At 39.6% G+C, this 17160-nt stretch overlaps 1 protein-coding gene across 2 annotated transcripts in view; it reads left to right on the top strand.

The window, feature by feature from the left end:
• The window catches only part of LOC130360799 (sulfotransferase 6B1-like), a 50122-nt gene that overhangs the window by 24864 nt on the left and 8098 nt on the right, over nucleotides 1-17160 (top strand). The window contains exons 2-3 of one of the 2 annotated variants that reach the window (XM_056563363.1): nucleotides 4284-4393; nucleotides 11736-11825. In XM_056563363.1, the coding sequence (XP_056419338.1) occupies nucleotides 4284-4393; nucleotides 11736-11825 (200 nt within the window). The remainder of the gene's footprint in view (nucleotides 1-4283; nucleotides 4394-11735; nucleotides 11826-17160) is intronic. The other variant, XM_056563364.1, reaches the window with a different exon arrangement.

Genomic DNA, 17160 nt, shown 5'->3' with positions numbered 1-17160 from the left:
ATTTGGAACAGGGTGTATATACAAAGTATCAGGGTATAAAGAAAAGTGCTTTATACAAAAAAAGAAAGATCAAATAAAAATATCAAAAGGGTTGATCCTATGAGGTGACAAAAAAAAAACCCACATCAAAAAGAGTACATTTGTAGGTAATTTATGTTGTGCAATAATAAAACCCACTATTAACAATTAGATAAAATATAAAGGATTTATTATATTACACAATATTAATACAGTTGAAATAATCCACCATATACCATATAATATATATGTATGCAATACTCAGATTTGGCCACAAGATGGCTCTCTACCAAACACTAATTACCCTATCACCTTGACAACACTAGAGGGCAGATGACTAACTGGTCATACAATACAACTTGGGAGGTTTATGCAATCTAAAGACAATTATTTATACCAGATCTTTGCTCTGACAATATAACCAATCTTAGATATTTGGTAGTATAGTCCTCCCAATTACCTGAATTAATATTAATTCCCCCGAATATGGGTTACAGGGCAGAGATTTTCCTCTGAGTCAATTTAGATGCAATATTCGGTAATATGCATCTTTCCCGAATAGCATAAAATACTGACCTAGCTCCTTTAACACTATGCCTCTGCAATAAAGCAGGGCACGACTACATTTCAAGTTAATTTATCAATATTTCCCAGCAGCGGGACCGCAGCGATCTGACATCTTATCCCCTATCCTTTGGATAGGGGATAAGATGTCTAGGGGTGGAGTACCCCTTTAAATGAATACAGATAGAAGCAAGATATAGATAGCACAGGGGGGAAAGGATTGTGGTAGTAATGTATAGTATTGGTGTATGATGTACTGAATTGTCCGTTCCGCTATGCGAAAAACCAGAAGTTCGGGTGTCTTGTGATGTGCTTGTGGAACGCATCATGCGTTCCACTGTATATAATGCTATGCTCTCCGGTCCGCTGTGCAGAAAACCGGACGTCCGGGTATAATGTATGTTGGTGGAATGCACCATGCGTTCCACTGAAGCCAGCATGTCATGTATAGAGTATGAAGGGAGCAAAGCGGATTGGATGAAGAAAAAGAATGGAACGAAGTAAGTGAAAGGAGAGGCTGGTAAATAAGGAACATAGAATAGAGGAATAGAGACTGAGAGAAGAGGGGGACGTATGATGGAATGAAAAATGAAAAAAATTGAAAAAGGGGAAAGAAGAGAGAAAAAATGGCATAAAGTGAATGGAAGGTAGAGATGGATGGTAGAATAGGTATAATAAATAATGAGGGAAAAAGTAGAGGAAATACAGGAAACAGGATGTCTGAGATGAATTAACCCCCGCAGCATTGGTCCAGATCCATCCTCATTAGCGGATCTATAAAATGGAAAGATAGAGACATATCAGTATGTTGTAATTTACACACATAAGTACATTACATGTTAGTGATATCATATTCTCTGTTCATTGTATGCAGTTCAAGCATTTGCCTCTTGTGAATCCAAAATGCTTCACGTAGTTTAAGTTGTTTCCCCTTGTTTCCCCTCTCCTACTGTGGGGAACCTGTTCCAGTACTTGGAATCTGAGCTGGGCTGGTGTGTGATTGTGTGTGTCAAAATGGTGAGGGATAGGTAAAGTAAATTCTTCCGTCTAATGGTAGATTTATGTTGAGAGATACAATCACGTATCTTTTGAGTGGTCTTGCCCACATACGCTAAACCGCATGGACATTTGAGGAGGTATACCATGTAACTTGAGTCACAAGTAAAAAAAAAAAAAACTTGATTGGAATGGCTTGACCTGATCTTGGATGATAAGTATAGTCCCCTTTTAACATACTGTTGCATTGAATACAATGCAGACAAAAGAAATATACCATTTTTTGGGGGTCCCAATTGTGTTTGTGTAGATCGTCCAAGTGCCCTGCCCACGTCTGCTCGTACCAATTTGTCTTTATATGCTATTAAGGATTGGGATTCCTACTTCAGCACCAACAGTCCTTTAGAGAGTGACTTAATTCTACCCGAAACTTTATGTAGATATAGTCCATGGCAAATTAAGTAAAGTAAATGTAGGCAAATCTCCAGTACTGGATGGATTACACCCACGAGTTCAGTCATTCCTGTACCCTTTTTCATGATATTTAGAGATTCTCTGATGTCTGGTATTGTGCTGAGGGACTGGCGAATGTGGTGCATATCTTCAAAAAAAGGGCTCTAGGTCTTCCCCAGGTAATTACAGACTGGTAAGCTTAACGTGCATTGTTGGAAAATTGTTTGAAGGACTCATGAGGGATTACATACAGGAATACATAGGGGATAATAGTATTATAAGTGATAGCCAGCATGGGTTTACTAAGGATAGAAGTTGTCAAACTAATCTAATTTGCTTTTATGAACATGTGAGCAGACGCCTTGACAGAGGGATGGCTGTGGATATAGTGTTTATTTTTTATTTTTACAAAAGCATTTGATACTGTCCCTCATAGATGTCTGATAGATAAGTTAAGGTCTTTGGGTTTGGAAATTTTAGTTTTTAACTGAATTGAAAACTGTCTTAAAAGGGGTACTCCACTGGCCAGCATCCGGAACATTTAGTTCCGAATGCTGTGCTCGCGCTGCGTCCCCTCAATGCAAGTCCGAACGCTGGCCAGTGGAGTACCATTTCAGGATCGTACCCAGAGAGTGGTGGTTCATGATTCCTACTCTGATTGGTCCCCGGTTATTAGTGGTGTACCCCAAGCTTCAGTACTGGGCCTGCTCTTGTTTAATTTATTTATTAATGATATAGATGATGGAATTAACAGCTCTGTTTCTATCTTTGCAGATGAGACCAAGCTTTGTAGCATGGTACAGTCTATAGAGTATGTGCATAAGTTACAAGATGACGTGGATAGACTGGGCATCCACTTGGCAAATGAGGTTCAATGTGGATAAATGTAAAGTTATGCATCTGGGTACTAAAAATCTGGGGGTTAAACTACGAAAATCACTGGTAGAGAAGGATCTGGGTGTACTTGTAGATCATAGACTACAGAATAGCATGCAATGTCAGGCTGCTGCTTCTAAGGCCAGCGGGATATTGTTATGTATCAGAAGAGGCATGGACCAGAGGGACAGAGACATAATACTCCCCCTTTGTAAAGCATTGGTACGGCCTCACCTGGAATATGCTGTTCAGTTTATGGCACCAGTTCATAAAAGGGATGTTGTGGAGCTGGAAAGAGTGCAGAGATGCACGACTAAACTAATAAGGGGCATGGAACATCTTAGCTATGAGGAAAGATTAAAAGAATTACATTTGTTTATTTTTGAGAAGAGATGCTTAATGGGGGGATATGATCAACGTATATAAGTATATAAATGACCCATACAAAAAAAATATAGGGAAAAACTGTTCCAGGTTAAACCCCCTCAAAGGACAAGGGAGCACACTCTGTCTGGAGAAAAAAGGTTTAATCTCTAGGGGCGACACGCCTTCTTTACCATAAGAACTGTGAATTTATGGAACAGTCTACCTCAGGAACTGGTTACAACAGTAACAATTTAAATCTTCAAAACAGGGTTAGATACATTTCTAGAACAAAACAACATTAATGATTATGCAGAAATATAAAATCACATCCCTTCCCCTTCATCCAACCTTACCCTTTCCCTTCAGTTCCTTAGTTGAACTTGAAGGACGTATGTTTTTTTTTCAACCATACTTACTATGTAACTATGAATCAGTGGTAAAGCCCAGTACAAGCAGGACTAGTTGTGGTAGGCATGGTGGGGAAACTAATGCGTCAAGATGGCTATGCTGAGGAGGAAGGTATCCAAGAAGTCCATGCAAAGAGGAGTGGCATAGAGGATGAGGAGCTTGACGTTAATGATGATCTGGTGTTGGACAGGGTGTGGGAACTACCTGGGCATAAGCTGACATGTTCAGAGCAGGCGGGTAGTGGAAGTGTTAGCGAAGAAGAGCGTAGCCGAGGTAGGGGAAGAAAACCTGTGAAACGTAGCAGGAGTAGGGCTGATGGTCTGATGAGCTCGGGTGATGACGATGCTGTTGTATGCTGGGTTCCAAATAACAAAAACATCCATAGGAGGGGCACAGTCAGGTGGGGCAGTGACTTTCTCTTATGAGGACATTGTGGTAGATTGCATTTTTTTTGTCACACAAAAAAATGTATACCAGCAGTGGAGATCCATAATGTCATGTGGAAGAGACCTAAGTAAAGTATAGGAATGTGTGAAATGTCTTGGCTGCTTGGAATATTTGTGTAAAGATAATGTACCAAATAACTGTCACATTATTCTTAGGAACCAACTGGACTATGTTACTCCTAAATGGCATTCTTGATGCAGCTTACAAAAAGGAACCAGCCAAGGTCATTCCAATGATTGAGTTTAAAGCGCCCAATAAGTTTGAGGTATGTGCATACTTTGAGAGAGTACATGTCAATTTAAAATGTATAGATTAATACACAGAATACCTTTTACCATATGGGGTTAAATTAAGCTACTGAGTATTACTTTTGATTGAAGTAAAGATGCTACTAATTTTAGTATAAGCTGTAAAGAGTCTCCCTATAACATTCCCTGCTGCTAGTGTTGCTCGCGAATAGTCGCAATGCAAATTTTATTCGCGAATATCGCATATTCACGAATTTGCGAATATAGCAGTATATATTCGTAATTACGAATTTTTTTTTTTTTTTTTTTGACAGTACACATCACAGTGATCACCCCTCTCTGCTTCCAGCTTGTGTGGTGTAAGAAGGCTCTAATACTACTGTGTGAGACTGGCGTACAAATTTTCGCATATGGAAAAATTTGCATATGCTAATTTTCGCATATGCAAATTTTCGTTTATGCTAATTTTAGCATATGCAAATTTTCACATATGCGAAAATATTACGCAAATATTACGAATATGTGAATTTAGCAAATATATAACGAATATTCGTCCATGTATTCGCGAAATATCGTAAATTCGAATATGGCCTATGCTGCTCAACACTACCTGCTGCTTGCCTTTATCTTATTGTTGTTGTGACTTGTGATAGTTAAGGGATTTATTATCAAGGGCTGGCTCGCAAAATTTAGCCTCGGGAGCAAGCCCAAAGCTCTGGCCCACCTGTTCAGCTTTGCTTCCCTATATCCGTTCCCTCCCTCCCCTTGTGACAGCACTAGTAGGGTAGATAAAAACAAAAAATCCTGTGATTGAAAATGCCATCGCTGACTGTCCAGGCATAGTAGGAGCTGGTTCAGAGCGGTGGGAGGGATTTTGGAACCACAGAGGGCACCATAGGGATTATGTGTAATTTATTGGGCCAGCACCATCTTGCAATAACCAGGAATTAAAGGGGAACTCAGGTGGAAAATAAATGTTTTTAAATCAACTGGTGTCAGAAAGTTAAACAGATTTGTAAATTACTTATTTAAAAATCTTAACCCTTCCAGTACTTAGCAGCTGCTGTATACTACAGATATACTACAGAGAAATTTGGGAAGTTTTTTCCAGTCTGACAACAGTGCTCTCTGCTGACACCTCTGTCCGTGTCAGGAACTGTACAGAGCAGGAGAGGTTTTCTATGGGGATATGCTTCTAATCTGGACAGTTCCTGACACGGACAGAGGTGTCAGCAGAGAGCACTGTGGTCAGACTGGAAAGAACTTCACAATTTTCTCTGTAGTACACAGCAGCTGATAAGTACTGGAATACTTCATATTTTGAAATAGAAATAATTTACAAATCTGTTTAACTTTCTGGCACCAGTTGATTTGAAAACATTTGTTTTCCACTTGTTTCCACCAGAGTTCCCCGTTAAGCCAGATCATAGCAACAAAACTGGTATGTCGCAATGGACCCACAGGCTGCAAAAATGGGGATTAAAAGGACCACTAGCAACAAGTTGCACTGTATGTGAGCAAGTTTTTTTTGTATGCCGCTGTACAACCCCTTTTAGTGTGCCTAAACTTTCACACATGCCCTAAATTGCGAAGAAATTTGATGACTAGTTCTCTGTCTGACTGTAACCCTAGTCTTTATTTCTTCCCACATTGCTTTACCTTGTGTTGTTAGTTGTGGATGGGCCTCCTTCACAGTTTCCCTTTGTTTACACAGGACTGTATTTAAAGCAGTTCCCTGATACACGTCTGTCATCAGAATCCACAGGGTGATGCCTTCTGGTACAGATTGGGCTTTGTTCACATTAAATTTCCTGTTTCCTTTTGATGTGTATGTTGGAGAAATCCTGTGATTAAACTCTGACAGTGGATTTAATGTGTGCTGTCGCTGGGGTGACTGATACAATGTTTTTTGTTTTTTTGGGGGAAGGGGGGAGGGGGGCATCCTTGGCTAGTGACACCAGTAGGTAGGGTTGAAATATCCAAATCCCAGCTGGAGATTAAGACATTTTAACCCTAACTCATTGTGTGACTGGCCATGCAGCATGAAGACTTCCTTAGGTCCCTTGCCAGTGACATGGAAATGGGGTGAGAATGGTGTAGCAGGGTGGGAGGCACAAAATGCACATTCGTCTAATGTAGACAAAAATCCTTGCACAAGCCAAAAGAAGGTAGAATTGCCTGATGCAATATATAACACTTACACAAGTACATTGTTAGGTTAAATATATTGGCAAACATCACTATCATAACAATGTTAACATCTTTCCGAATATATCAATTTATGCTGTGCTGGATATAGTAGACTGTTCTGGAGCTCTTTTTCTTAAAGTAACTTTGTGGTTAGGGCAACTATCAGAAAGCCTCGAGCCTAACTACCCCTATACTACAATGCAGCATAAATCGTGACCTGAGGTAGACCAAGCATGATGACTGAGTAAGACTTACCTTATATATACAATAAGTGGCTTGAATTGTGCCCTAGCCGCCGAATGAAAGTACGCCCATAAAGGGGGCAAAAATAAAAGATAGACAAAAAATGTAATATCTGTACCATGAGGATTATTGAGTAATCATATGACAACTGAAGACTACCATACGTGGACAGTGATATAGTACAATATGCTAATTGTAACAACATGACCACGGAAAGCAGTGACCACGGTTTATATTGTGTATGAAGTACACATGTGGTAACCCTCACAAAGGACAAGCTATTTACTTACCCATACCTGCTTCTTATGACATTATGTTGAACCAGGATAATCCAAATACCTTCTCTAAAGTGAATGCATGTTACACCTCAAATAGCCTGAAATCTGGACGGAAAAGTGGCAACATATAACAGAGTGGGTAAGTGAAATGAAAGCTTAAATGAACATACGGTAAAATCCTGGCAACAATGACAGAATGAATTTGTGTTAAACAGATACACTCCCAATTAATCTCAGTATTCCCTGGAAGAAAGTAATACTCACATTACTCGATGAACGCTCTGTGAATCAGACTCTGAAGCAATGTAGCCTGACTACCTGTATACTTAACCAAACTCAACATGACCAATGGTAACTGTATACATGACATATCTTTGCATAACCTTCGAGCATGTGGAAGTGAAAATCTTAACGTAACCATTGTGTCTATAGTCGCGACATGACAATGCGTAATCATCGTTCCTGTAGTCGTGGCAGGGCATTACTTACCATGGTGCCTGTGACAGTACATTGCGTACCATGGTGCCTGAGACATTACATAGCGTAACCATCATGTCTGCAGTCGTGACAGGACATTGCATAACTACCGTGCCTGTAGTCATGACAGGGCATTACTTACCATCGTGCCTGTAGTTGTGACAGGGCATTACTTACCATCGTGCCTGTAGTTGTGACAGGGCATTACTTACCATTATTCCTGTAGTCGTAACTGGACAATGCGCAAACATCATGCATGTAGTCGTGACACGACATTGAGTAACCATCATGCCTGTAGTTGAGACAGAACATTACTTAACCATCGTGCCTGTAGTGGTGACAGGACATAGCGTGACCATCATGCCTGAAGACATAACAGCTCTTTGGAAAACCAATGTGCCTGTGAACATTACCAGTCTTTACGTAAACATTGTGCCTGCAGGTGAAACAGACCGGAACAAATGAGACACGTAACAGCAAAGACTTCCCTGACAATCTAGTCAAGTGAAGACAAGACCTGACCAAAAGCCATTATGACAGCCTAAAGACAACAGGCCTGAATAGCGGACCAACCACCATATTCAACAGCCTAAACATAATCGACCTGAAAACATAAACACAACAGAAATGCTAAAACAACTGCTAAAAAACATGGTAAACCTATGTGTATAAGTTAACATATGCTAAACAGTAATGATACTATAAAGAGAGCTTAGGAAACGAGCAAGGCCTGAGTGTATCAAACCTGAAAAGTACCGCAAATACCCACATACCTGCACTCATACACAGGTACCTGCACAGTTTACGTGTGAATTGGTGGTGATGAATTATGAGTAGCGCAGTAACATGCATCCTAAGCACACAGCATAATAGTGAAACAACCATGACAGCTTGAACTTAGACCAAGATACCTGAACAGACAATGCTATCGTGATAGTCTAGGCTTGACTGTTCCAAGAACATGAGAACCGTTAAAATGAAGCTAACATAATGGCCTGTGTACATGAGAAACAGTGATACAAATATTATAGCCTTAAGATGTACTAGACCTAGTTGATATACCTAGCTGAAAACATGACAGCAAATTTATTGTAACAGGCAAACACCAAAACGAATTAACAAAATAATGGTACCGAATGTAGTGACAGCCTGAATGTTGGGACAGACTGACAATTTTCTCATGTACTAAGGTTGGGTTTTAGGACGCTTGTAGGAGACACTATAGGGGCAACCTGAAACATGACTGACCCTAAAGATAGCAAACGCAATGCAACTAGAATCATAGCCATCTAAGAAAACAACCAGCACTGAATAAACGAGGAAGCATTATCAAAGTGGAAGTGACAGCCCATTACTTAGCACACTCGAAACATGTGAAACTTAGCAATACATACAGGTTAGCATTGTCAACAACAACATCGATATGCAGCATGTATGCCCACTAGACTCTTTGTGCATATGTATAACAAGAAGAAGTATAAAACTGTAACCGACCTCTATTAGTGTGGCTAGTTAGTGACGTACGTATAATATATGTATGTTAGCACAAAGTATATATGTTTAGATGCTGCATACCTAGCGAATATGTGATATGGCAAAATGCATATGCTATAGTAACAAGTACATGAAAACTAGCTGTAGTAATGTAATAATAGTAAGTATATGTGGTGGAAATGCTATAGTGAAAGATGCCTGGAATATACACCAGTCATGAAATAAAACATGTGCACGAATGCCCACAAACATCTGTACGACACTTGTGGAAACATACGCATAAATCCATGATACAGAAAGACTCAAAATATAAACCAATAAAACATATGTCTATAATACAATCTTAATAACATATGCAAGGAACTCACGACATGACATACCAAGCCTGAATACATGCTATTGTGACTTATACTACCTAAAGTGTCCAGGGTATTACAACATATTCATGACACAGTGATCTATAAGCGATGCAGTCTCGTATATCTGGAGTTGGCAAGGTATGAAAAGACATGGTAATGCACAAAAAACATGCCAAGATATGAAAAAGGCATAGCAACGTATGAAAGGCATGGCAACGTATGAAGGGCATGGCAACAGATGAAGGGCATGGCAACATATGAAGGGCATGGCAATGTATGAAAACGTACCATATAAAAATATGGCACTACATGAAAAATGCAAGAAAAACAAGGTGAAGAATGCAAACCATGCATGCATGATAATGTATAACTATAACGTAACACAAATCTTTTTGTAATTAATATGACACAAGGGAGATATTTTTGCAATAAACTAGAACTGTGGTATTTAATATTTTATAGAATGTATATGTAGCATGGCAACTTAAAAATGGTATAGTGATGCATACCAGTCAAAGTCATGAAAACAAGGCAGGGAAACCTTGAAATGGCATAGTAATGCATGAACGACATGGCAACGCATGAGTTGGCATGGTGGCGCCTATAATAGCATAATGACACATAATATAGCACCGTGACACGATATAGCACCTTGACACATGTAATAGCACCGTGACGCATGTAATGCACATTGACACATGATGTACCACAGTGACGCATTTAATAGCATAGTGATGCATGTAACAGAATAGTGACACATGTAATACCATAGTGATGCATATAATGCACAGTGACACATGTAATACCATAGTGACGCATATAATGCACAGTGACACATGTAATACCATAGTGACGCATATAATGCACAGTGACACATGTAATACCATAGTGACGCATATAATGCACAGTGACACATGTAATACCATAGTGATGCATGTAACAGAATAGTGACACATGTAATACCATAGTGATGCATATAATGCACAGTGACACATGTAATACAATAGTGACGCATATAATGCACAGTGACACATGTAATACCATATTGACGCATATAATGCACAGTGACACATGTAATACCATAGTGAAGCATATAATGCACAGTGAAGTATGTAGTAGCATAGTGACACATGTAATAACATAGTGACGCATGTAATAACATAGTGATGCATGTAATGCACAGTGTCACATGTAATAGCATAGCATTGCATATAATGCACAATGACACATGTATTAGCATAGTGACGCATGTAACAGCATGATAGCGCATGTAATATCCTGGTGACGCATGTAACAGCACGATGACATGTACTAGGCATGGTGCTATATGCAAAGTGTATCCAACAGAATTGTAAAGTTGGTAAAGTAACATATGCCTGGTGTAGTGATGTATAAATGGAAAGGTGATAGCAAGGTAATGATGTAATTGTAGTAAAATATGAGTTTTTTTCCGCATACACAGTATAATGAAATGATAACTTATCCAAGCTCTGAAAGGGGGATGACATACTCTCAGAGACAGGGCATGTCCAACACTCTGTCTGAGGGGACGGGCGTGACGTCACACAAGGGCGGAGTCCTGACGTCACAGACTTCCGTTCCCGGAGTCGCGACTCAGACCCTCCAGCGGTTCCGGTGAAAAACCAGGTGGGTGCCGCATGCAATAATGCGGGGGTCCCCAGCGGCGGGACCCCCGCGATCAGACATCTTATCCCCTATCCTTTGGATAGGGGATAAGATGTCTAGGGTGGGAGTACCCCTTTAAGTGGGAACAGAGGCCCTTCCCACAACAGGTGTGAAAGCCTAACAAACCAGTGACACATTAGACATAATTGAGGATGACGTCAACTGCTGCCTGTGAGTGCGGTGTAAATGAGTGGCCCCTCCCACAAATACTGCTAATTTAGCCTAACACTTATCTTCCATTATGTGAAATTTTAGCTTTCCTAATAAATATATTTAGTTATTAACCTTATAGTGCTGGGGTACGTATTTCAGCTTCTGCACTGGTGATGTGAAATCACATGCCCGGTCAATTAGCGACCTCAGCTATGTCCTACCGCTGATTGGCTGAGCAGACATATGACATCACGTCCCCCAAACTGGAAGAGCCAGACAGCAGGGAGTGGAATTTTGTTTTGCCAGCACTGAAGCGGGAGCTAGGAAGGTAAGAGTGGGTACTTTTTAATCCCTTCTCTGGCTAGTTTCTAAAAATAATGTAATTATAGGCTACCCCTTTAATTTGCCAGTTATGTTTTAAATGTACCACTGTCCATTTTTATACTGTACATTAAACATTAAAATGATTTCTTTTTCAGAGACTAAAAGCCGAACCTTCACCAAGAGTGTTAGGAACGCACATGCATTATGGCAACATACCTCAACCATTTTTTGATAAGAAGGTTAAGGTATGTGTGTTTAGTAATTTGTTGGCTAGGCTTGTGCAAAGTTGCAATATGATGTATGCATAAGGCATATGTAAGTGATGCAAATAGTTTCCCAAGTGTGAACCCGGTCTAAAACCAATTATAAAAAAAATATGGAAGACCAAGGAATTAATTTAAAAATAAATAAATAAAAACACCTTGAGGCAGGTGTCAAACATGATGGCTCCTATAAAAAAAAAACTTGCATTGTTTTTTTGCTGAAAAATCAGCATCCAGTGCATCCATATGTTAGCTTGAATTCAAATATTCTACTTCACTTGTTCATTGTTTGGGTTTGCAGCAGTTTTTAAAAAACACAGCCTGCTCTAAGCATGGTGTTTTTTATCCAGTTTTTTTACAATAGTTTCTGTGCTTAAAATAATTTGGGTTGAATGGTATTTTTGAACTGTTAACATTAAAAGTGGTAAAAAAGGCACTCTCTGGAATTTTTATTTTTTTAAATCAACTGGTGCCAGAAAGTTAAACAGATTTGTAAATTATTTCTATTTAACCCCTTAAGTGTGGTGGCCACGGGTGAGGCCCGCAGTTTTAGCTCTGTGCTATATTAGGCTTGATATTAAAGTCACTTACTCAAGTGTCGGTAGATTTGTGGCTTTTTGCCGGAAGATAATGAATTGTCCTTTAGGAATTCTCCAATCAAGGCTGAAGTAAAGGCTTGATATTTCTCCACTCTGTACTCTGACTGAAATGAGTTGATGATTCTTCACTCTGAACTCAACTTCTCTCCTGAACTCCTGCACTCCACTTCACTCAGCTTCTCTCCACACTTGAACTTTGAACCCTTCTGAGCTCCACCTCTGAACTGTGCAGACCCCTGAACTCTCCAGAACTCCGCTCCTAAACTGAACTACACAGGAAATGCCACCCCTTATGAGGGAAGGCTAAACTAAAGCCCATTGGCCAGGCAGCTGTGGATCATAGAGTTGTCTGTATCCCCTTTAGGATTAAGAAATAAAGTTACATACAAGTAATAACATAATACCTTACACAAAAGTTTAGTCTAGCCCTCAGTCCTCCACTCTCACATACCCTGACTGAGCATGAGGTTGCTAGGTAACATGCTTAAAGCTACAGATACCTAATAACAGATTATTAAGTTATAACAGTGCAAATACACATTAGAAATGGTTGAGTCCCTGCAGGGGAGCCCCCAGGACACTGGAGGTCTAAATCTGACAGGGCCTACAATACCTTGACACAATGTACCTGTACTGGGACACCACATAAGGACTCAGCATTTTTCCATTTTTGCATTTACATTTTTTCCTCATCACCTTCTAAAAATCATAACGCTTTCAATTTTGCACATAAAATTCCATATGATGGCTTATTTTTTGCACCACCAATTCTACTTTGCAGTGACATTAATCATTTTACCAAAAAATCCACGGCAAAACGGAAAAGAAATTCATTGTGCGACAAAATTGAAGAAAAAATGTAATTTTGTAAATTTTGGGGGCTTTCCTGCATTTTTTGGTAAAAATGACACCTTATCTTTATTCTGTAGGTCCATACGGTTAAAATAATACCCTACTTATATAGGTTTGATTTTGTCGTACTTCTGAAAAAAATCATAACTACATGCAGGAAAATGTATATGTTAAAAATTCTCACCTTCTGACCCCTATAACGTTTAATTTTTCCGCATACGGGTCAGTATGAGGACTCATTTTTTGCGCCGTGTTCTGAAGTTTTTATCGGTATTTTTGTATTGATTGGACTTTTTGATCGCTTTTTATTCATTTTTTTCATGATATAAAAAGTGACCAAAATACGCTATTTTGAACTTTGGAATGGCATACCACATATGTTTATTTTTATTTACACAGTTTTTTTTATGGGAAAAAGGGGGTGATTGAAACTTTTACTAGGGAAGGGGTTAAATGACCTTTATTAACCTTGTTTTTTCACAGTGTTATAGCTCCCATAGGGGGCTATAACACTGCACACGCTGAGCTTTGCATGGATCGGTGCTATAGGGGGTTGATTGCTCAAGCCTGTAGCTCAGGCTTGGAGCAATCAAACGCGGATCGGACGCGACAGAGACAGGTTAGGGTACCTCAGCTCACGTCCTAGCTGATCAGGACATCTTGATTTCATTGCGATAGTCCCAATCAGCCCGACTGAGCTGTCGGGAAGCTTTTATTTTCGTTTTAGATGCGGCGATCAAATTTGATCGCCGCGTTTAAAGGGTTAATAGCGCACGGCACAACGATCAGCCCAGGGTCCCGGCTATCATAAGCCGTCCGGACCGACCCGGTATGATGCGGGTCACGCCGTGACCCAGTTTTAAATACCAGGCGCAGGGCGTAAAGGTACGCCCTGTGCCCTTAAGAGGTTAAAAATCTCAATCCTTCCAGTACTTATCAGCTGCTGTATGCTCCACAGGAAGTTTTTTTCTTTTTGAAGTTCCTTTCTGCCTGACCACAGTGCTCTCTGCTGACACCTCTGTACATTTTAGGAACTCTATATTGTTACAAAGTGCAGGCACAGTTTACGTAGCAATACATTTCCGGCAAGAAATTCAGAAAAATTATGGAGCACTCACCCCGGTCATTAAACTTCAACAGATGCGTTTATTTCATGCTTGACATGACACAATACAGTACGGAGCAGGACATACTGGTGCGTACAGGAGCCTCTGCCTCGTGTCCGCACCTGTATGTCCTGCTCCGTACTGTATCGTGTGATGTCAAGCATGAAATAAACGCATCTGTTGAAGTTTAATGATCGGGATGAGTGCTCCATAATTTTTCTGAATTTCTTGCTACATTTTAGGAACTGTCTGGAGCAGGATAGGTTTGCTATGGGGATTTGCTCCTATTCTGGACAGTTCCTAAAATGGACAGAGGTGTCAGCAGAGAGCACTGTGGTCAGACAGAAAGGAAATTCATAAAGTAAAGAACTTCCTCTGTAGTATACAGCAGATGATAAGTACTGGAAGGGTGAAGTAATTTACAAATCTGTTTAACTTTATGACACCAGTTGATTCCACTGGAGTACCCCTTCAACTGCTGTTTGACTTTTTGGACAATTTCTATATCCTTGTACAGACTGAAGAGGAATAAACTTTTCAACTGTTTGGTTCAGTAACTTCTGCAAAACCTCAACAAAAAGTTAAATACAACAGAATTTCTGAGGCCAGGAGTACTAATATACACAGCAATCACTTGCTGCACAAGGGGTACTCCAGTGAAAAACAATTTTTTTAGATCAACTGGTGCCAGAAAGTTCTACAGATTTGTAAGTTATTTCTATTTAAAAATCTTAATCCTTCCATTACTTATCAGCTGCTGTATACTACAGAGGTAGTTCTTTTCTTTTTAAATACATTTTTGTCTGACCACAGTGCTCTCTGTTGACACCCCTGTCTGTCTCAAGAACTGTCAAGAGCAGGATAGGTTTGCTATGAGGATTTGCTCTGCTCTTGACAGTTCCTGAGACAGACAGAGGTGTCAGCAGAGAGTACTGTGAGCAGACAGAAAATACATTTAACTCCTTAACGATGCAGGACATATAATTACGTCCTGCGCCAGCTCCCGCAATATAAGGCAGGGTCAGGCAGACCTGCGGCTAATACCGGACATCACTGATCACTATGATGCCAGGTATTAACCCTTCAGACGTGGAGATTAAAGTTGACCGCCACGTCTGAAGTGGAACTGAAAGCATCCAGACAGCTCAGTCGGGCTGTTCGGGACTGCTACAGTGAAATCACAGCATCCCGAATAGCTTGCAGGACACCAGGAAGATCACAACCTGCCTCCTGCGTGTCTGACCGCCAAATTACTGCTCCGTGCCCGAGATCCAGGCAGGAGCAGTCAAGCACCGATAACACTGATCATGCCATGCTAATGCATGGCAGTGAATAGTGTAAGAGATCAGTGTATGCAATGTTATACTCCCCAATGGGGGCTATAACATTGCAAAAAAAAAAAAGTGAAGAAAAGTGTTAATAAATGTGATTTAACCCCTTCCCTAATAAGTCAGAATCACCCCCCTTTTCCCATAAAAAAAAAAAATGTAAATAAAAATAAATATAAACATATGTGGTATCGCCACGTGCATAAATGTCCAAACTATAAAAATATATCATTAATTAAACCACACGGTCAATGGCGTACACAAAAAAAATCCTAAATAGCGTATTTCTGGTCACTTTTTATACCACAAAAAAAATAAAAAGCGAGAAAAAAAAATGATCAAAACAAAAATTTCAAAACTTCAGATCATGGTGCAAAAAATCAGCCCTCATACATCCCCATATGCAGAAAAATAAAAAAAATTATAGGGGTCAGAAGATGACATTTTTAAACGTATAAATTTTCCGGCATGTAGTTAGGAGTTCATGATTTTATCCAGAAGTACGACATAATCAAACCTATATAAGTAGGTTATCATTTTACAGTATGGACCTACACAATAATGACAAGGTGTCATTTTTACCAAAAAATTTACTGCGTAGAAACTGAAGCCCCCAAAAATTACAAAATGGCGTTTTTTCTTCAATTTCGTCACACAATAATTTTTTTTTCCGTTTCGCTGTGGATTTTTGGGGTAAAATGACTAATTTCACTGCAAAGTAGAATTGGTGGTGCAAAAAATAAGCCATAATATGGATTTTAGGTGGAAAATTTAAAGGGTTATGATTTTTAAAAGGTAAGGAGGAAAAAACAAGAATGCAAAAACTGAAAAACGCTTGGTCCTTAAGGGGTTAAAAAGAAAAGAACCTCCTGTGGAGCATACCACAGCTGCTAAGTACTGGAAGGGTTAATTACTTCTATAAAAAAATCTTAGACAGAAAAGAACAACCTTAACTTCAGAAGCTCATAAGTACTGAAAGGATTAAGATTTTTTAATAGAAGTAATTTACAAATCTGTTTAACTTTCTGGAGCCAGTTGAATATATATATATATATATATATATATATATATATATATATATATATATATATATATATCTCAACAGAAGAATGCAGCAGCACACTGCCAGCACAAAGATATAGATGAAACATGAATACGCAGTTAAAACATGGAGAGCTATACAGCTATGGTGTAATAGATGCAAATGTGAAACTATGAAATAGTGAGGCACTTAGCTCGCAAATTTGTCCCCGCCGGCGGTCAAATAGCTTGGACCGTCCCACCGCGATAAGGTGGCCTCATGGGACGGACCCTACACTGTGAATATGTCTCTGTGTGAACAGTTCAGTAAGCATGGCAGGATCTGGAACATCCAAGACACCTTATATACACACCTGATAGAGGTGGGTGGGGTGCAAGGCCAACATGGAGG

The sequence above is a fragment of the Hyla sarda genome, chromosome 3 (assembly GCF_029499605.1).
Source record: "Hyla sarda isolate aHylSar1 chromosome 3, aHylSar1.hap1, whole genome shotgun sequence".
NCBI classification, from domain to species: Eukaryota; Metazoa; Chordata; class Amphibia; order Anura; family Hylidae; genus Hyla; species Hyla sarda.
Note: the sequence above shows the minus strand (reverse complement) of the source record. Positions and strands in the feature narration are given on the sequence as shown.